This window comes from Engraulis encrasicolus, chromosome 16 (genome assembly GCF_034702125.1).
Source record: "Engraulis encrasicolus isolate BLACKSEA-1 chromosome 16, IST_EnEncr_1.0, whole genome shotgun sequence".
In the NCBI taxonomy this organism is placed as follows: Eukaryota; Metazoa; Chordata; class Actinopteri; order Clupeiformes; family Engraulidae; genus Engraulis; species Engraulis encrasicolus.
The window spans coordinates 2,777,702-2,799,492 of NC_085872.1; the positions used below are offsets into that span (position 1 = coordinate 2,777,702).

The 21,791-nt window shown below is 41.7% G+C and overlaps 1 protein-coding gene and 1 long non-coding RNA gene across 3 annotated transcripts; both read right to left on the reverse strand.

Annotated features, from left to right (window-relative positions):
- Positions 1–2,802: 2,802 nt before the first annotated feature.
- fnip2 (folliculin interacting protein 2) lies at positions 2,803–18,300 on the reverse strand. 2 transcript variants are annotated; one of them, XM_063220103.1, is made up of 17 exons: positions 18,119–18,300; positions 14,235–14,358; positions 12,715–12,804; positions 11,617–11,717; positions 10,967–11,041; positions 10,818–10,876; positions 10,541–10,612; positions 9,931–10,060; positions 9,508–9,709; positions 9,065–9,153; positions 8,805–8,951; positions 8,034–8,203; positions 5,965–6,691; positions 4,514–4,670; positions 3,713–3,913; positions 3,250–3,365; positions 2,803–2,937 (listed from the first exon to the last, which is right to left on the reverse strand). In XM_063220103.1, the coding sequence occupies exons 1-17, from the start codon at positions 18,202–18,204 to the stop codon at positions 2,859–2,861; spliced, it is 2,625 nt and encodes an 874-aa protein (XP_063076173.1). In that variant the 5' UTR covers positions 18,205–18,300; the 3' UTR covers positions 2,803–2,858. The 2 variants fall into 2 exon arrangements, with proteins under 2 accessions (XP_063076173.1, XP_063076174.1); XM_063220104.1 differs by lacking the exon at positions 18,119–18,300 and adding an exon at positions 16,469–16,599.
- A 1,930-nt stretch (positions 18,301–20,230) lies between these two features.
- LOC134466212 (uncharacterized) lies at positions 20,231–21,791 on the reverse strand. The gene is made up of 4 exons (XR_010038241.1): positions 21,698–21,791; positions 21,436–21,594; positions 20,806–20,980; positions 20,231–20,671 (listed from the first exon to the last, which is right to left on the reverse strand). It is a non-coding gene; the product is annotated as an uncharacterized LOC134466212 (long non-coding RNA).

The following is a 21,791-nucleotide window of genomic DNA, read 5'->3' on the forward strand; positions in this document are numbered from 1 at the left end:
GGTTTTTGTCATGTAGAAAAATGACTGAAAGACAAATAATTTCACAACTTTTCCCACTTAAATCTAAACTATTATCCTGCACAATGCAGTTGAAAAACAAACCCAAAGCTTTAAAGGGAAAGAATAGAAAATAAAAAACTTGAATTAGCATGGTTGCATAAATATGCACACCCTTGAACTAATACCTTGTTGCAGCACCTTTCCTTCGATTACAGTACTCAGTCTTTTTTTTAGTAAGACTCTATCAGCATGGCAAACGTTGATGTAACAATTTTTTCCACTTATCTTTGCAAAAGCACTCCAAATCTGACAGATTGCGAATGCATCTCATCTGCACAGTCCTTCTCAGATCGCCCAACAGATGTTCCGTGTCATACAGGTCTGAACTCTGTCTGGGCCATTCCAAAACCTCAATCTTATTCTAATGAAGCCATTTTTTTGTTGATTTTTGGCATGTGTCTGAGGTAATTGTCGTTCTGAATGATTAAGTTCATCTGCATCATCACCTTTCTAACAGGGGGCAGAAGGTTTTGTGCCACTACAATGGCCCCTGTGGAACTGTTCATAATTCCTGCCTCCCTGACTTAAGCCCCAGTTACAGCAGAAGGACAACAGTCACATAGCATGATGCTGCCACCACCATGCTTCACTTTATGCATGGCGTTACCTTGGCAATGTAGTGTTGTTTTTGTGCCAAACATACCTCTTGGAATTATGTCCAAAATGTTCGACCTCGGTTTCACCTGACCATAACATATCTTCTCACATGCATTTGGGAGATTACAGAAGTATTTTTTGCTAGATTCACTCCACCAAGAGATTGAACTTGGTCATAATTCCAAAGGGTATATTTGGCACAAAACATCACCCCAATAACACCATACCTAACATGAAGTATGGTGATGGCAGCATTGTTCTTTTGTGCTGTTTTTCTTCAGTTGTAAATGGGACCTTCATTATGGAGGAGAGAATTATGAAAATTTCCACAGGGGCCGTGGTAGTGGCACAAAACCTTCGGCCCCCTGGTAGAAAGGTGAAGATGCAGAGGAACTAATCTTTCAGAACGTCAATTTCTCCAAGCACACGCCTAAGTCTACAAAAAGAATGGCTTCACCAGAATAATATTGAGGTTTTGGAATGGCCCAGACAAGCCAAAGGTGCTACAACTAAGTATTAATTTAAGGGTGTGTATATTTATGCAACCATGTTAATTGAAGTTTTTTATTTTCTATTGTTTCCATTTAAAGCTTTATGCTTGTTTCTCAATTGCATTGTACAGGTTAATAGTTTAGATTGAAGGTGGAAAAAGCTGTGAATTAATTTGTCTTTCGGTCATTTTTTTACATCACAAAAACCTGACATTTGAAGAGGGGTGTGTAGACTTTTTGAAGCCACTGTATATATGTATACATATATATGTATATCTTCTCATTCATTTTTCTTTCCAGTATAACATAACAAGGACTGCAGATGACGAATTCTGGTGTATTTAGCCTACATGTTCTTTCATGCTAAATGATTGTACATGTCCCTTCATAAATAATCTTACAGACAGACAGACAGACAGACAGACAGACAGACAGACAGACACACACACACACACACACACACACACACACACACACACACACACACACACACACACACACACACACACACACACGTCAATGAACTTTAAGGTTACTGCCAGTGGTATCAAGTTTATTCAACAACAAATCTCAATCTCAATACAATGACAACATTGATGTCCATTTAATCAAAAAATAAGATAAACACAACTGTACAAATTTCATGATTCACTGAGAACTGTGCTTCCTGCTGTAGTTGAGATCCATCTATCAAAAGCATCAGAGGGGTTTATGTAAAACCATAAGTCAGATTCCCTCTATGAGACAAAAACAAGGAATGATCTTTCACAATCAACCAATTAATGATTCATGTGGTATCGTAAAATCATATTTCACAACACAGAAAGACTTGAGTATCTTCACTGATGATGAGTGATACTCATTGGTCTCCATCACGGTGCCTTGAGACACAGTAAGTGGTCATATAACTCTAAAACATATCAGAGACAACAGTTGAGGTAGAAATTCATGTATAAAGTACAAAAAATGTTATAAAAACAAATTTCACCAGAATGAAAACTTGTCATTGTTTTAATAATATTAGCTTTCATTACTGTGGCAAATCTGTTTAAGAAGTGTTATTTCAGTTTTAGAGATCAACTGTATGTAAAAATGTCTGTACAACAATTACAATGCATTTGTGTGCATTAGTAGCGTTTCAATACTGACTAAGTAGACAACACGCACGCACACGCACGCACATGCACGCACATGCACACACACGCGTACACGCGCACACACATTTTACATCTCCAGAACATTGATTACCACACGTCCCAGCAAAGTTCATGTAAACAAACTTTTTGTCCCTTTAAGACGAGCAATAAAACATGCCCATCCCTTCAACGAAAAGTACAAAAACAAGAAAAAAATTACATCAGTAAACAAGACCTAAACTATCGTTTGGGAGCATGTGTGTGTGTGTGTGTGTGTGTGTGTGTGTGTGTGTGTATTCCAGCCAGAAGATGTCGGCCCATTTTCTTGACGTGTCAAATGTACACACCACCACACCTGCACATGTGCGTGCACACAAGCACCGGCACGTACCCATACACACTTCCTTTTTCTCACTGTCTCACTCACACACACACACACACACACACACACACACACACACACACACACACACACACATACAAACACACACACACACGCACGCACGCACGCACGCACGCACGCACGCACATTCTGTTTAGGTCCTTAGCGTAGGGTCCTGATTGGTTTGCTGGTTCAGAGCAGAATCTGAGCCACATAAGGCGAGTGTGTGCTGGCCACGGCTGCAAGCAAGGGGAGATCACTCGACTCAATCCTGTTGGAAATCCATGGAGATCCAAAAGAGCAAGACCCAGTAGGTACCCAGAAAAAAGACCCATCATAAAACAGTTACAAACAGAACATTAACAACATTACAAACCAACAAATGTCTTTATCTGCCAATGAACATTAATGATGGCACATCATGTATACCATGTAGAATATGGACAGTGGTATGATAGGGAGTGCACAAATATCCTGAGGCATCGCCAGCAATCATACTCTCCAATTAACCATTTTCACTCCATATAACGAAGGTCTTTTACCATGTAAAAGAGAGCGTTGATGAACAGGTCGGTGTTCTTACCCCAAAGCCAGTCCCAGCTCCCTGACATGCACTCTGGTCTGGCCCCTCAGATACTCTGCTAGAGTGCAGCTTTTAAAGTACACTTCTTGTAAACGATCTTCAAGGTGCATCACACACTGTAACATGGACACGCACCCAGATGAAAACAAATGCATTTTGCATGTTAATGCACTTGATGTGTTCACAACCAGGGCTCTAAATTAACACCAGCCAACCGGCCAAATGCTGGTGAAATTTCAGTTTGGCTGGTTGAAAAGAAAACTTAGTAGCCAGTTTTACCCATTAGTAAGTGTGTGTTTGGCTAGTAAGATTAAGATCTACTAGCCATTTTGGCTGATGATGAAAAATGTTAATTTAGAGCCCTGAAATCACAACATAAAACAAAAAAACTATTTAAAAAACAACAATTAATATTTGAATTGCTTATGTAACTACATTGGCGTAACTACATTTATGTACTCACAAACTCAGCACTCAGGTTGAGTTTCTGTAGCTGTAGAACTGATGTAAGAATGTTGCATACTAATCCAGACACGAGGACGTCTCTTCCCAGGCGTCCCGTCTCAAACACGCGACGTTGGCTTGTACACAACTGCACACACAACCTGTCTGTGTCTGCCACAATACACACAGCCTCTGCCACTGGTTCGTCTAGTGCCGGGTGCTGTGGTGACAAACACACATACACGTCATAAAAACAGGTTTAAACAAGATCATGCCTGTTTATGGAGATTGTTTATGTACTTGAAAGCAGGGACGCCCATAGGAAAGATATGTGCATTTAAAAAAACTTACTTTACAAATCTAACAAAATCTTGTATAAAAAAACTAGTGGTGTCAACAATAATTGAGTTGGCAATGCATTGCAATGCGGGTCAGGACAATTCAATAATCGAATTCGGCAAATGCCATAATCAATGCGGCATTCAAGTTTCAATTACCTCCGTGGGCATTTATGGAGCACATGAACTTTAAGTTAAATTAAAGCACTTCAAAGCATTGCAAACTGCAGGACTGATACACACAACAGCCAATAATATGTTTGCGTCATGACTGATGAAAAATTTGGCTTGCTTTCTATAGAAATGTAATGCATTGCAATGCATCATATAATTGGATTGAATCGATTCCAATCCGTTACCTCTCAAATCGTAATCCAATCCAATCCAATCGCAAGGGCAGTGACAATGCACGCCACTATATGACCGGATCACTTGTGTGCTATGTGCCATGTGGTGGTGGAGTAGCAGGTGTGGGTCCTTACCAGCACAGTGTGCTCCAGGTCGGCCATCAGGCACTGCTTGAGGCGCTGATCGCTAGAGATTCCATGAAGGACAAAGTCTGGCATGTACTGGGGGCAGTAGCCTCCTAATAATGAGCGGCCAAAGTGGTTCACACTGGGCTTTACATTCATCTCACAACTACCAGAAGAAGAAAAAACACACACACACACACACGCACACACACGTACACGTACACGTACACACACACGCACACACACACACACACACACAATTAAACACTTGAAAGACTTTAAATGTAGAGAGAAGTGTAGAGAGAATGTGTTTTTGCTTGTCTTGAGATACACCCCCCTCATAGCTCTGTAGGTCCGTAGCTTCTACTACTGTATATGCCAGCCCCAAGCCTTTATGTGTTAGGGGGCGCTATAGAGTCGTAGCTGACACCCAACCTTACCCTGGTGCAAAACCTAATCCAGGTTTGACTCATGCCAACCACCTCAAAATGCCCCAAAAGTGTATGAACAAGAACAAAAAGAAACATTAAAATTAATATATAAAAACATTAACATAAGAAACATCAGAAAAACTATAGGGTCCTACGGACCTTTGGTATTCGGGCCCTAATGATCAAAAGTACTGTCCAACCAAAGGTTTTTGAGCTGGAGAACAGCACAGGCCGGTTTAGCCTACTGTCCTCACAAAACAAGGAGAGTCAGCTTTTAGCTGTTATTACATTACATGCAGTAAGACTTTGTGAAACAGCGTTCCTCTACACATAAAAACGATATCACATTAAAAAACATTTTAAAAAACAGACTGAAACCTCTTACTGTTGCTTTTCACTAACTCACTCTTCCACCTTACACAAGTATCACTTTATTTCCAATTCCTATTATTATTTGAATTGTTTTATTTGTTATTGCTATTTTTGTAATTACATTTACACTTTTCAGTCTGGACTCTCTCTTTAGAGTAATGTTTAATGTCATACACCGTTTTAATTTTTCATTATGATACATGAACGTTAAGCACAGCTTATGACAACCGTGATCTACTGTAGGTAACATCAGCAAACCCAAACGACTCATTCTGGTCAAGGACAAGCCAGTCATAATACAACCAGTCAGCTCTTTCATGACAGGCAACATTGAAGGACAAGTAGTGCATAACACTATACAGAAATGAGTCTATGGCCATATAAGGACAGTGTATTCTTCTAAGGCCAGGGCTGGATTATCCATAAGGGCCAGTGGCACAGTGCCCAGAGGCACCAACCATTTACAGCCAGTTAGGGGGCCCCACATGACACAAACTTCATAAATGCTGTTCATAAAGGGGGGACCTGCAAGGTGTAGTGCCCGGAGGCACCACAGTGTCTTAATACGGTCCTGCTACGGCTTGCAAAGTGTCTTCATGACATTTGTTTAACAATCCCTGAAAGAAAAACAAATCCGCATTTGCAAAGGTTAGTTACCTGGGTAAAGGCAGCTCATGATGCTGTTCTGGCGACACACACGGTTGCTGTGCTGGCGTCTCCTCAGCATCGCTATCCCCAAGTGCAGAATCCAAACTCTCGTTTTGTCGCATGTCCATCAACCCTCGGAGTGACCACTTCTTATCCAAACCAAGAGGTGCAGAAGCAGAAGCAGCAGCAGTGTGACCTTTGAAAGGCGACTCCTCCTCTTGGTCCTGAGAAGAACCGATGAGGAAGTGAGCCCGATGGAGCAAAGGACTCTGATTGGATGAATCAACTTCTTCCGTCTCCGTGCCAACAGGGTCAGGGCAAGCACCCAAACAATCAAGACCTGTTTCGGAGTCCTGAGTGCTAAGTGATAAGAGGCTGTCATTGGTCCTTTCAGAGAACGAGGTGGGATCCAGGTCCTCCGCTAGAGAGGCGAGCAGTTTGTTCTGGTCTGAGACATGGACAGTCTGACTTGTTGCGGGATCACTAGACTGGTCAGGGCTGGAGGTATCCTCTGGCACCTCTGATGATGCTGCAGTATTTTCTGTGTGGCCCTCCTGGTTGGTGCAAGGGCTTGGACTAATAATGTCATGCGGTCTGCCATCGCTCTCCTGGAGATCGGAGCATCGGATGAAGTAAGACAGGACATAGAGTACCCTCTGCACCAGCTCTCTCCGCCGACCCACCACTACTGTGCGACACACGCGTACAGGGCATCCCAGCGCACCGTAGAGGTCACCTGAAACACACACAACTCTCATAAACACAAATGCTAATGAATATGATTACATTTTTTAGAGAGTAGTATTTAAATATCACATATACCGTTGCTGTCAAGAGAGTAAACAAGCATTAGGAGTTATGTTCCCCACATTAACATCAAACCAAATATTATTTTCGTCAATTAACTGCTAAGCACATAATATATTACCAAAAAGTAGTCACGTTAAGGGGAGTTTGCTATTCGGTAATAAATATTTGCACAATACAATGCATGCATACTACCTGTGTATGTGCATAACAACCATTTCCAATCAGTTAATTATTTGCAAAATAACAAAATCCTGATTCTCCAGTCACAGTTACATTACGAGGGCTTAGAGCCAGAGGGGAGTAAGTGGCATTTTTGACAAAAAAATAGTTCTATATATCAAATTAAAGGTCTTGATGAGCTCTATCTAACTGTACCAAAAGACATATCAGAACTCAACCTATATTGACTAAAAGAACAAAACAACAAAGACCTAACACAGGAGTGGCCATCGGTGTTGGAGGCAAAAGGGCGTATCTCCATTCACACCTATGGCTTAGATAGGCTCAGAAGGCCTATGCTAAAGTGAAGTGCATACAAACTATAGAATTGATATTGAACTGAAGGTACAGTAAATGTTACACTGTTCACGTGTTTGAAATTAAAAACATGAATGTGAAGTGATAAATGAGATTGGAGCACTAAATGGATGCGAAAACAGGGGTGAGCATTGAATTGTGTACTTGTATAGGATGGAATTGGCCAGGGTACATTGTATTTACACTAAATTGAGAAGTGGTGGTACTGACACATCAGAATGTCTTTGTTGTATACAGTATTTGAAGTAAAAGGAAGAAATCATGACTTATTCATCACATTGTTTTTGTCCAAAAATGAACAGATACGTCCTTTTCTCTCTCTTAACATTCAAAATGTTTGGTGCCCAAAAGGCGTATCGTGCATTTTTGGCCATATTTTTCAGTATTTTTAGCAATTTTCAAGATTTTAGAATATGTTCAGTATGTCAATATGACATCATATTTTTAATTCATGACTGCCTCATTTAAGTATGTTCATGGCTATGATGTTGTGGTTAAAGGTTAATAAATATAGTTGATTAAATAGTGGTCAAAAATTTGTTTTGGCTCTCCTGTAAAGTTGGTCAAATGCCACTTACGCCTCTGGCTCCAAACCACTGCCCAGTAGCACCACAGACTAAACCTGTACTTACCAATTGAGCCACCAGAGGGTAGCAATGCTGTGTCCCTAGTACAAGGTACTAAGTACAAGGACCATGTGTGATTATTTTAGTGCATCAAGGGTTTTTTACCTAGCTGTGCCCATAATGGGTTGTATGGGTGAGATTTGGCAAGCTGATCCAATGAGTGCGAAGAGCGTTTCTCATAGATGGGTTTGATTGGCAGATGCTTGCTGGGCATTACAGTTGGAACCCAAGCAAGGTGATACGTGAGAACAGCAGTTAGTAGAGCAGAGAGAAACCTATAAACAATACAAACACAAATTAAACACAAGATTAAAGACGATAATATTATATTAAATTAACTTTGGCTTTAAATTAACCTTTTTCACCACCAGCCAAAATGGCTAGTAGTTGTAAGTAGGTGGTCTTTTCTACCAGCCAAACTGAAATTTCACCAGCATTTGGCCAACTGGCTGGTGTTAATTTAGAGCCCTGATAATATACAATGCAAGAGGTTATTAATGTAGAATGCTACACTGTTTTTAAATAAGGTCTAACTGAATTCTGTAGAAGCCCAATAGACAATACTGTTTTTTAAATAATGTATCTATTTTTACATTTAGTTTTTTCATTGTTTATATATTCACATGCTCCATTTGCATCTGAAATCTTATCCTGATCTAATATAATTGTTTGATCCAATGCAATTATAATGTTTCATTTGCTGTGTGTGTGGAAGAAAGTCATTGACAAGCAAAAGGAAGAAAAACAATAACATATATACAATAACAATGGTAATGAAGAAAATGAATAACCTATTACAGCATGTTTATACTTTATCTGTCTGTGTGAATTCTATTGTGGGTGTGTGATTCTCTACCAAAGCTGAAAATAACTGACTGGCTTTTGCCGCTGTGATCCATCAGCAGGCTCATCTCCTTAAGGAAACGCTGACAAAGTGCACTTCGCTCGGTGCTCTGAGACACCATGGTCAGCCAAACAGGTTCGCTAATGCGCGGGGCCATGTAGAGGTTCCAGATAGTCATCCTGTACAGGACGAGGAAGCAAAACATCCATATGGAAGAAAAATACTGATGTGAGAAAAAGAACAAACAAACAGCTTTGAAAAAGGATTCTCTCAGATGCAAAACAATTAGTACCTGAAGTCTCCTAATGCGTCCATAACACGACACAGGTACACTTGTACTCGCTGGGAAGATTCTGCAATCCTTCGGCATAGGATCATAGCCTAGTGAAGAAGCACACAACACCCACAGATACAGTCATGCACAGATATGCACACACATGAATGCAAACACACACACACACACACACACACACACACACACACACACACACACACACACACACACACACACACACACACACACACACACACACACACACACACACACACACACACACACACACACACACACACACACACACACACACACGATTAGTTATATCGGAAGGTGTGGTTGAATGAAAAAGTCTTGCACATGATTGGAGAAACCACTCAGCTAACATTTTTCATGGCCTGCTACTTTAGCTACTAGACAGATTCAACAATACAGCATGAAACCAAGCACACTCTTCCTACCCTCTCAATGGCGGTCTTGAGCTTGTTCATGTGTGATTCAAACAGTGGGAAGTGTGAAAAGAAGAAGTCCTGGAAAGCCTTGTTTTCTTCCTCTTTCTCTGGTAAGCTGAAAATGATGCTCACAGCGATTTTTTTCCGACGCACCAAAGCAGGGTTAGAACCACAGCTGTCATCTGAAAGGTTGAACATCTCTTCTGTACTCCTGAGAAGACACACACACACACACACACACACACACACACACACACACACACACACACACACACACACACACACACACACACACACACACACACACACACTTACGAGTTGAGTATGGAAGGAAAGTGAAAGTGAAATGCGTAGAGAAAAAAAGTGTATTATTCAAACATACACTGAAAGAAACTGAAAGACACACAAACAAATAAACAAACAAACACGCACCAACGTGGCACAGGTCCATGCTGAAGACTAGTTGCCTGACTACGCAGCCATCGCCGTTGGTAACTACTGCCACTGCTGGTGGACGAGCCAGGTGAAGGGAGGGGTGTGGCCAACAGACTACTGAGGGAGGCTGCAATAGAGGAGATGCACAGGTACACATTACATTACATTACATTATATTGCATTTGGCAGACACTTTATAACCAAAGCGACTTTCAAAAGAGGACATATTCAAGCCAACATCACAAGCAAATACAATGTGCACAGGAGATATACAGAACAACAAGTGCAGTTGCAGAGGGGTTAGGTTTTTTTTTTTTTTTTTTTTTTAAATTAAAGAGTAAATAACGAGTACACACACACAAACTATGTACACACACATGTACCCATATTAAGAAGCCTTCATACCAATCAATTCAGATCACCAATTGGAACTAGAGAGCTGCATGCACTCCTGTGTGTTTACATTGGTAAATACATGTATATTTGAGAGTTGCATGATGCATGTATAAATGTACATAATGTTGAATTTGCACAATGCATGTGCAGTACAGGGATATGTTCACAATATTTGCATCTATGCACTGTATGTGTGTAGACGTGAATATACCAGAGTGTACAATGCCGCTGTCTCCATCTTCACTGCGCCCCCGACCTGGCATGTCGACTGGCATGCTGTGGGCTGAGAGAGAGGGCGAGGAAGCCTGTCAGTGAGGCACATCCAACTTCTTCCAATAAGAAGAAAACAGCATGGAAGAGCAATCTGACAATGGTCATAACATAATATGCATTTCATTACCATGGTTAAATAAATTGTGGTGAACTTTCGAGTAAAATGAAAACTTCTAAATGTAGTATATGACCACAAAATATGGGAATGCGCTTACCAATACTGCTGCTATAACTTGGACATGTCTGGCTGATTGAATCTAGGCTATCTTGCAAGCTGGAGAGAAAACAAAATATCAACACTGGAGTTTTCAAACACATGAAATGAAGGGCCAAATAGTCCTGCCAAAAAGGGATGGCCACTTACGTGCTTGTGCTCCCTGAATTGCTGCCGCCTACACGGGCAGAGAAAACTTTACTGACCATCAGTTGAGGAGGAGACCTAAAACACAACAGAGCAAGAATTTCTTAATTTTATAGTAAATTGCAATAGACACCGTGACATAAACATGTAGAAAGTAATGATCTATAGGCAGCACAAAACATAGTACTACACTTTTTGCCTACATCACAAATACAGGCATAAAGACACAAACTAAGTGTCATTTTAAGTTGCAAATTGCTGATGGATAAGTGGGCTATATGCTTCATCAGCATGTCCTCCGCATAGTCAGATTCTTTCACGAAATGGAATTGTGCGGAGGCATTAGGTGGCGGCAGCCTGGTTAGTGCATTTAGACAACCTGGCAAAATGGCCATTTCATCTCGGCCAGTGATAACTTGTGGCTTGGTGCTATTGGTTCCATTTATTTCCAGTGACTATGCTAATAATTCATAACATCTTCATGGTGCACTGAAGATGGTATGTTGGGAAAACTCCATCATTATCATTCTGATAATGCTGCGGTTACAAATACAATGATTGGTGCTCCATTCTGAGAACAACTTGTACAGACTTATCCATGAGAAGTTGTTGACAGGAGTAGATTTTAGTAATGTATAAATTCCTCAGCTTACCTGATGTGATGAATTTTGAGAGTTGAGCCTTTATAACTCATGGCAACAGAACCAAACATCATCTCGCCCAGCATGTTCACATCTGACGCTGGCCTGGTGTACTGCAAGACGTGTGTGTTTGTGAGAGAGAGAGAGAGAGAGAGAGAGAGAGAGAGAGAGAGAGAGAGAGAGAGAGAGAGAGAGAGAGAGAGAGAGAGAGAGAGAGAGAGAGAGAGAGAGAGAGAGAGAGAGAGAGGGAGAAATAAATATATTTTTATCACAAATAACAAAATGACTACCAACTGAATAAGATGAGTAACAACTGAATTAGCCGTTTTACCAAAGAAAGTAATTTTTCACATTTTTTAATATCTTTTTTACGAAGTGACTTGAAAATGACCCGTAGCGTCTGAATGCAGATGGCCTATTCAATATTTGTTGAAAATACTCAACTACATTAAAACAACATTGCTATGACATTGCTGTGAGCCTTAAGTTCAATTAAGACATAGCCATTACAATTTTGGTGAGAGTAAGGTTATAACAAAGGCTCTGCACTAAGTTGGTTAATAAAGTGACTTTAAGGCCTGTGTCTGTCATTGACGCTAGTTGGTACTGTTTTTTATGACTTTCAGTTGCCACTTTCGGGTACACTGTCTACTGTTTATGATGAGCCTTAAACATCACTGATGTCCTTGTCTTAAGATAAGACAGTTGATTTGCAAGTAGAGAGCTCAAAGGCTTGCATATTGTACTTGTGAGTGTACAGACCAACTACACTGAGATTTGGAGAAGAGGCCTGCACAACTACACTTGCTTAGTGGCTGCATTGGCGTTTCACGTCAAGGGAAAGTGTTAACATTTCTCCTCTGGTATTTCATAGTCTCTTATTCTTTATAGTTGTTAATCAGTCTACCGTAAAATTACTATTCAAGTCTGGATGTGAAGTAGTTACTTCTATAAACTAATTTACCGTATACATGTACAGTATACGTATAACGTATACCACAGAAAATGAGAAAGAATTGACACAGCGGTCACATGAGTTGTGACAAAATAGTTAGCCCTTAGAATTATGACAGCAGTTCATTGGATTTCAAAAAGCGGTGCAATGTTCACCTGGTAGGTGGGAGGAATGTCTTTTGGGCCTGTCTGGTGACTAGTATCACATGGTGCACTCGATCTCTTGACCGTCTCTTCTGTGTTGTGCTATACAAGAAAACAGACAGACATCTAAAACATTAGTCCTCCTAGTCAGGCCAGGAGCAATACAAATATCGCTTCTGAGCTCCAGAGAAATCGGGAAATCCACCCACTTTGTTGGGAAGCAATCAACTTTGAGCAGCTACAACGGCCCTGGCTAGAGGCATGTTCAAGGCAGTGACGTAGGTTATGCAGAGGCGTTCTATTGGGACTAAGAAAATGTTTGGTTTAAACTTTGACACAGACTTTTTGGCTTTTACCAGTAGCAAACCGGTGGTGGCGGGTTAAACAAAACGTTTGGGAAACGCTATTCATTATCTTCTTGGTCAAACCAACATCTCAGTACGGGATTCGAAAGTCGATGATAATCAGGCAACTAAAACATAACATTCAAAGACATACCCTAGATAACACAGTTCCATTTGTCCTCAAAGGCACCATGTCATCTCTCAGCAGGAACTCTAAACTAGGTTTTGATAACAAACCACGGGTCACATTTTAAAGTGGCAAAATTGTGCCTTGGTTACAGAACACAGCGTCATCATATCTCGTTAGCAATGATTATATTATATTAAATGATATTACATCCAACTGCATTTGTGTCTGTGTGAAGCACACAGAGCTGTCTGTACACACAGAGCTAACATAGTTGATGGTAAAGCCCTACTGCAGCTCTGGAAAACAGAGAGAGAGAGAGAGAGAGAGAGAGAGAGAGAGAGAGAGAGAGAGAGAGAGAGAGAGAGAGAGAGAGAGAGAGAGAGAGAGAGAGAGAGAGAGTGAGAGAGAGTGAGAGTGAGAGAGTGAGAGAGCTGAATAAACAGACCAGCTCATGTGACTGCAAACCCAGTTGACAGAACAGAAACACAACCTCTGTTCTTCTGAGACAGAGGCATAGAGGGAGAGAAACAGAAAGAGAGGCAATAGGAAAAGAGAGACACCAACAGTGTGAGACAACAGTCCTTGATAATTTGCTGCAGGATTAAAACTTTTAAATCAAGAGCGCTCTTCATTGTCATAACACTCACACACACACACTCACACACACACACAGGGGTGTTAAACCCACTGACCTACTTCCCCCTGCCCAGCTGATCAGTCACACCTGTCATGGGATACAAGCAGGCAAGATTACAGGGCATGTGACGCCCCCCGAAACACACACGCACACACATTTACACACAAATGTGCACACGTACAGTACAAACAGAAAGCTGAACGCATACACGTAATACAACTGCAATTGCTCTTAGGACATTCCGAAGCAGGACAGAAAGATATACATGGACTTTGAGAAGGAAAATATATTAAGTTGCACACAGCTGTGTGTGTGTGTGTGTGTGTGTGTGTGTGTGTGTGTGTGTGTGTGTGTGTGTGTGTGTGTGTGTGTGTGTGTGTGTGTGTGTGTGTGTGTGTGTGTGTGTGTGTGTGTAACTTACTGGTCTGACAGCATCCAGTTTTCTGATGGCTTTTGAGTCAAACAGCACTTGTCGCCCACGCCGTTCACAGTCCTGATACACAATTAGTCTGATCTGGGCCAACTCAAATTCAGCCAAGGCCCAACTAAACAAAATATACAAAGACAGGAAAAGAAAGACATCAGACCACAGGTTTCCAACAACGTGCCAATTACTTCAAATACCGGTATGTGGAAACTATGCTGGTGCAGGTATTTCATCCAAAACCTGTGGAATATAATCTAGGGACAAAAAAGGTATGTTAAAAAGTGCATTGCACCAGACATGTATACACACATTTAGAGTCATATGTATCCTAACATACCTGCTCTCCATTCTACAAAGAAACTCTCTGCCACTCAGGATTCCATCCTAACAGTTGTGAGAGATCTGTGAAGGGTACATCGGCCAAGCCTGACAAACATGTAAACAGACAGCCATATGCGATGACTGCAGCTGCATCCTGACTGAAGTGCACAGATAAAAGGTGATGTATCCATCGGTTACGCATTCTCCAGCACCCTCAAATGTCCTGCAGGTTCCAGGGACTCGATGCTTCACCCAAATGTCCCTCCATTTTGCCATTCCATGAGCTCATCCAGTCATGTGTGTATACATGTGGGTATAAAATATGTATTAATTATCCGGTATTCCCTGCGAATGTGAATGTTTCTCATGGGTATGTTTATATCCCTGTGATTTGGAAAATCAGGAGATGCTTCCAGTATGGAATCGCCCAATGCTCCTTCCTTGCCCTTTCTGTTCCAGCTGCAAAACAATACATGTTGCTATGCACAGTCTCTCTTTATACTGACTCCCACACTCACGCCGTCATCCCCGCCACCAACCGGCCCCCACCCTGTCACACACCCGCACTTCACTCACACACACACCCACAATCAAGCACACAACCCTCTGCAAAAGCCCTCTTTATCCTCTCACACTGGGACTGTGTTGCGCGTGTGTGTGTGTGTGTGAGTGTGAGTGTGAGTGTGAGAGTGAGTGTGTGAGAGAGAGAGAGAGAGAGAGAGAGAGAGAGAGAGAGAGAGAGAGAGAGAGAGAGAGACAAAGACAGAGACAGAGACACAGAGAGAGAGACAGACAGACAGAGAATGTGTGTGAGGGGGTGTGTGTGTGAGAGAGAGACACTTCTTTGGACTGGTACTGCCACTACACAATCACTACACATGCCCAGAGTTGGCACTAACAGACACAAAGTCCACACTCAAACAGACAAACACAAAAGTTGGGCTTAAAGCACTAGACAATACAGTCCAGCATCCTGTAGACTCTCTGTCCTTCTAATCAGAGTGGGTGGGGGGGGGTAATAAAGTGGGTAGAGGAGAGGGGAAGAAGGAACAGCACACAGAAACTGCAACATGACTGTGATTCAATTGAAAATAAAGTTTATGATTAATCGCATAATACTTTTAACATTTTTGGGGTCAACAATTTCAATCAGAGGTGTTCTTGCAAAATGTCTCAAAATAAAATCAGACCTTGGCTTAAAAATAGCTAGATATAAATTATACCATGTAATTGGAAAAAAAACGGTAAAATGCATCATCTGTCAAGGATGCAGCACAAAGCCCTGTCCAATCATTTGACGGCATGAAATCAGGTGACCTCCATATATGTTTACATTCCTGCTTTGTGTTATTATTATGCATACTGAATTAATTAAGAAAGAAAATATTTTCCAAATTACTATTTCAATTTTACTATATCAATTTTCCCTTACTTCCTACCCCAAATTAAACAGCACCACGAAAGTCTCCATAACATATGGTAGCCTACCTGTGTGTGCAACTCATGACTCTATGAGGCTAAACGTTTAAGGATTCCACTTAGATGGCTCTAATTAATGTCCTGTCGTGCTCCAAACTTCTTTTTCTTTGGAGAGTGTTGTCACTGAATACTGCAATTCAACAATTTGATACAATTTTCCATTACTGAACTCCGAGGAATTCAGAGGATCTGTCTCAAACAGAAGGCTTTCAGATGGACAGGAGACTCCGGGGAGGGAGGCTGCATACAGAATTATACTAAAAACAATGAGCCCGATGAGTCAATTAATCAATTTGATGCACAAATGCATCATATACCAAAAGGCAGAGACAGACAAACAGACTCTCTCTCTCTCTCTCTCTCTCTCTCTCTCTCTCTCTCTCTCTCTCTCTCTCTCTCTCTCTCTCTCTCTCTCTCTCTCTCTTTACCTGCTGGGTGTAAAATCCTCTGCATAGTGGACATACAAGGTGCCAAGCTTCCTACCACTTTTAATCTTCATAGTCGAGACAGTGCCTTAGAAATATCCTACGTACATGGTTAGTCAATGTACCTAACCAACTGACACGACTGCCTCTCTACAAAAAGGCGCAGGCTTTCCTCCAGCTTATGTGAGCAGGAGGGGAGAGGGAGGGGGAGGGAGCACAGGGCAGGAGGGCTGCTATTTGACCTGATGACAGCGTAATGGCAGCTCCCTCATCATCACACACACTCACATGACTATCACACACCCTAGAACCCCCCCCCCCTCCCCAACCACCACTCTCGCTAGTGCACTCACTCACTCACACATAAATCATGTAATCTGCCTGTCATAGGACTCTCAGACTTGCCAAAGTTGCTCACCTCAGCATACTGTTCACATGCTCAAATAAATGAATGAGCAAATAAATAAATAAACACGTACTGTAATCCTACCTGCAAACACACATCCCTTTGTATTTGATGAGTAACTTAGTGAACATAATTGATTTAGACATATTACAACAAATATGATTGATTGCCCAGAACAAAAAATGTCTACTAGGTTATGTGTTTGGCCTGTGTATCTTGATGAAACACAGCGAACAGTAATAGCCTAATACATTATTGTTGACAACAACAACAATGATAATAATAACAATAATAATAATGATGATGATGACGATGATGATGATGATGATGATATTCTATTCCTTCATCCCCTAATTGTAGGCCAAGCCAATCGTTTTTGAACAGCATAAAAAAGTGATTATAATGGGGAATGTAGGCCCATGTCTTTGTACTTCGCGACTGGGCCTATGTGCCCACAAGGCCTAAATGGCTGTAATAGCCTACGATTAATTAGGAGCACTTTCGTGTGATTGTAGCACTGCAAACACAAGCCCCTCCAGTCACATCCCTGTTCAGTGCCAAGCGCCAACTTTCATGGTCATATAAAGGTAGGCTACTTTGCGCTGCAACTTACAGGCCTCGTTGACTCAACCGTCCAATAGGCTTATAAAACAATTTGTCTACACAGCTGGTAGCCTATAGGCTAGGCTACAGGATCAGTGTGAGAACCGGTGGCAGTATAACGCTGGATGATAAAGAGTGTTACGCAATGACCACACTGCATTGATTTGTGAGGAGAACGTGCAGCAACGCACACTCGTTTCGTGCGTAGTGCGCAGTCTATTCAGCAACAGATCGGCCACAGAGCAGTCGTTCACTCTTGTGATTCAGAATAAACCTCTGGACTGGTCAGTGCCACTGCCAACGAAAATACAAACACGGCAGTGTCCAGATTTGTCGGCCGCTTGTGCCAAGGCATCAGCATCAAAATATAACTAAAACTGTAAGCCTATCTTATTCGGCTAATGCCAGAGTAAAGCGGCACGACGTAGATTTTGGCAACTTGCGCTTGGATGAAGTGGACAGTTTGGGTACGCTTTTCCGACACTGCAGCTGGCGCGTTATAATCACACCTAAAACTATTCCAATTATTTTCAACTCGGCCACATAGCTTCATCTGACATCACATCACCACAACACACTACACACACCTGAGGCGGCATGCACAACTGTATCTGAGATAATGGGGGAACACCCGCTGGTCTTACCGTTGTTCCAATCTACCATCGCAGTCATTACTGATGCTGCTGCCGACTTTCTTGCTGAAGAGTTTCTGCAGAAGTGTGGGCGCCATAATGCACCAGAAAACCTCACAAATTGGTTCGCATTTTGTTTCTCTCCCGATTTCCTTCCTTTCTATTACGGCACATGCTGGATATTCTCGCGGTCCTTAGAGCGTCCATTGCTAAATGGTCATATGATGAGTTGGGTTTCAGCAAACTGTCCCTTCCAACATCAAATAACGGGCGCCCTCCTCCGGCCACAGCGCGTCCAAACAGCATGAGTGCCTCATCCCATAACCTCCTCTCCTACTAAAATGAAGACAGGGCGTACCATGTCAATTTTGAAACATTGCGTGGGAGTAACATTGTTATGGTGTTGTTTTGCTTCGGGAGGACCTGGTGCACCTCACAAAATAGATAGAAGAACAGTAGGCTTATGTGGAAATAAATATGGACAGAAAAATATCTGCATGAAGTTTAATCTTGGCCACAACTGGATATTCCAAATGGACAGGCATAGGCTACCGCCAGACTGGGTGAAAGTCTTTGGAGTGTCCATCAACCCTGATCAAAATCCTATTGAGCTTTTACGGACAGATATGAAATGACACGGGCCATTACAATACAGATATGGTCATTGTAGTGTGAAACCATAATAATCAAAACAAGGGTTTAATTTAAATGTTGTGATGTTGGTAGTTGATCATCAAACCTTCCACTTTAATTCAGAAATTGCAGCAACAAGTTTGATAATGGTTGTTACTTTCAGCATTCTGATTTAAGTACCAATTCTCCAAGTGTGTGTGTGTGTGTGTGTGTGTGTGTGTGTGTGTGTGTGTGTGTGTGTGTGTGTGTGTGTGTGTGTGTGTGTGTGTGTGTGTGTGTGTGTGTGTGTGTGCACGTGCACGCACGCAGAGGTGCATCTTGTCACCAGGCCTGGCAGGCAGCCGTTTGGGACCCCAAGCCCCTGGATGGTGAATAACAGCTCACACTTTGCTACAGTAGTGGCAAATTTCTTTCAAATGTTTACTCTTTTCACTTTTCACTTGGGGCCCCAGCTGATGTAATGGAGGCCAACTAGCAGAGTGTGGCATGGAACGTTAGTAAACCAGGAACACCTCCGTCAGACTGAACCTAGAGCCGTGTGTGTGTGTGTGTGTGTGTGTATTGGGTGCATCAAAATCACTATAAAGGACTTTTCTGCAGAACTGAATTGCTGGAAAGGTGCATCTGTGGTTATAGTGCCTCTTAGGTTTATCCTGCGATATCATCAAAAGGCAGCTCATCTCTTGCAGTTGGCCAGTACCCCTGAATATCTTGCCTAACTGTTGGCACACACACACACACACGTATGCACGTACGCACACACACAGTTACTACAACAAAACAAAGTGTTCCTACGTCACCAGACATTCAGCTCTTCAGCCTTTTCACTGACAAAGCCCTTAGGAATCAGCCCAGTTGAGGAAGCCCACTCTATTGGCTCATCCTCCCCCAGTGATCTGGGAGCATTTGTGCAGACCCGAGGGATTTCCTCTCCTTGCAAGAGAGAGCCCTCTCCTTGGCAACATATCCCAGTAGCACGAGCAGCAGGCACTAAACAACTCATCCTTGACTTTCCTTTTCTCTATTCTGAGCAAAAGGCAAGAATATGGTGGCCATTAAACACACACACATGTGCGCACACACAAACACACACACACACACACACACACACACACACACACACACACACACACACACACACACACACACACACACACACACACACACTCACACGCACGCACGCACGCACGCACGCTCACTCACACACACACACGCACACACATGCACACACACACACTCTTTTAAATCGAATAGTGTGAGGCAATGTTGCAAACACACTAAGTAGGCTACCTTACATTTGCCATTTACTGTATAGGCTACTTTCCATCTGACATCATTCTAGTTAAAACTAGATTTTTTAAAACTACATATCTACTGTCTAACTGAATCTGAAAAAAAAAACATGGTACATAATTTGTCATGGAAATAAAATCATGAACACTAGTTGAAAATGTAAGAACTTTATTTAAATATCAGTACCAATACAGAATCACAAACAACTGTAATCAAACTAGCAGGCCTAAAATACACAACTTACTTCTACATACATTGTTTTCTAAAACAAACCAGAATTACTTTCCAAACGTTTTACTTTCTATTTTTAATACCCTTTCATCCAACAACTTTAACAGGGTGGTTTTTACTAAAACTGGTGAATAATTAGGCCTATATGAAAAAAATGTTATTTCATTTATACCCCAACCAATTTTATGGATAACATGTTGGGGAAGAGAATAGCCAGGTAGATGGAAACTGAACGATATTTTGTCTGTAAAAATTATTCAAGTTTGAAGTCACAAAAAGGGGAAATAAGGATATAACATAATCTGACAGAACAGGTCTACCAGCTACAGCTAATTCCATACATAACGTGACCTTACTGTGTTGCTCTGACATCACGAAGGTGTCTTTGTTCGTCTTTGCCACATGCATCTGTTAGAAGCGGATAAAGTCTGACATTAAACCAGAGAAGAACAATACCAGTGATGATTAATAATGTATGCTTCAGCTATACTAGACATAGACCTGCTTCATAATTGTGTCCCAAATGTGGTGTGGGGAATTACCTTTACAGACGGACGGCCAAGCAATTGGCAAGGCAGTATCTGAGGGGGCACACAGGCTGGTATATACAGACACACCGGGTGCTCGCCCAGCCCATTAGCAGGTTGAAAGAGGCCCATACAAGAAGCCCAAGGCTTACACTGCTTGTAGTCACAATGGGCATGCCAGTGGCATTGACTGGAAAAAAAAACAAAGGTTAAATTGTACCTGGATTCTATCTGTCGTTTGTTTTTCTATTTGAATACATGTTAGCACTTTAAAATAAGTCTTAAAAAAAGTAATAAATGATCACCTTGTAAATAATTAACTAATATCAATTAAACATTCACACATGTTTTAAATGAGTAAGAAATACTATGTTAACACAGCATTGGCCTACAGCTGTGACAGTCCTGGAGGTTTGTCCTCCAAGCAGCAAAAGAAATGAAACCACTAGGTATCAGGCAAAAACATATCAAACTCATCCTGTATGAGGAGATTCTCACTGCTGTGCAGCGGTAGGTTGGCTCTTACTCATTTACAAACATTTGTAAATGCGTTATTAATAATCAGTTCATTCATAATTGTTAATAAAGTGTTAAAGCTTTTAAGGGGCTGTTATTCGAGAGTGTATACATGACTGCATGACCTACCATCTCCACTGCCAATTCTCTTCACCGGAACAAAGTTGCTTCCATAGAAGATTACGGTCACAGCACCATAGAGGAGGTCGTAGGTTACATCTGTGGCATTTGTAGTATGGGAATCCCACCTAGTCCCAAAAGGGTGCTGCCAGTCCGGGTTTGCATTATCTTAAACACAGAAGTTATAGATGATGTTCGTCAAACACGCAATGCCTGTTGTCGAGATGTTTTGCAATAGACTATTGGTGCCTAGAAGCGTTTATTTACCTACCTCCAGCAATGTCCTGGACAGCACCGCAATTAGATGCGCTGACGGCAATCAGCAGGGCTAGGACAGAGAAACACAGAGCCATCCCCATCAACGG

Coding starts and splice junctions, on each gene's coding strand:
- fnip2 (XM_063220103.1), bottom strand. CDS start 18,204: ATGGCGCCCACACTTCTGCAGAAACTCTTCAGCAAGAAAGTCGGCAGC. Junction 4,671..5,964: donor CATGAGCTGCCTTTACCCAG/GTAACTAACCTT, acceptor TTCTTCTGGTAG/TTGTGAGATGAATGTAAAGC. Junction 3,366..3,712: donor TCAACCTGAGTGCTGAGTTT/GTGAGTACATAA, acceptor TCCATGTTACAG/TGTGTGATGCACCTTGAAGA.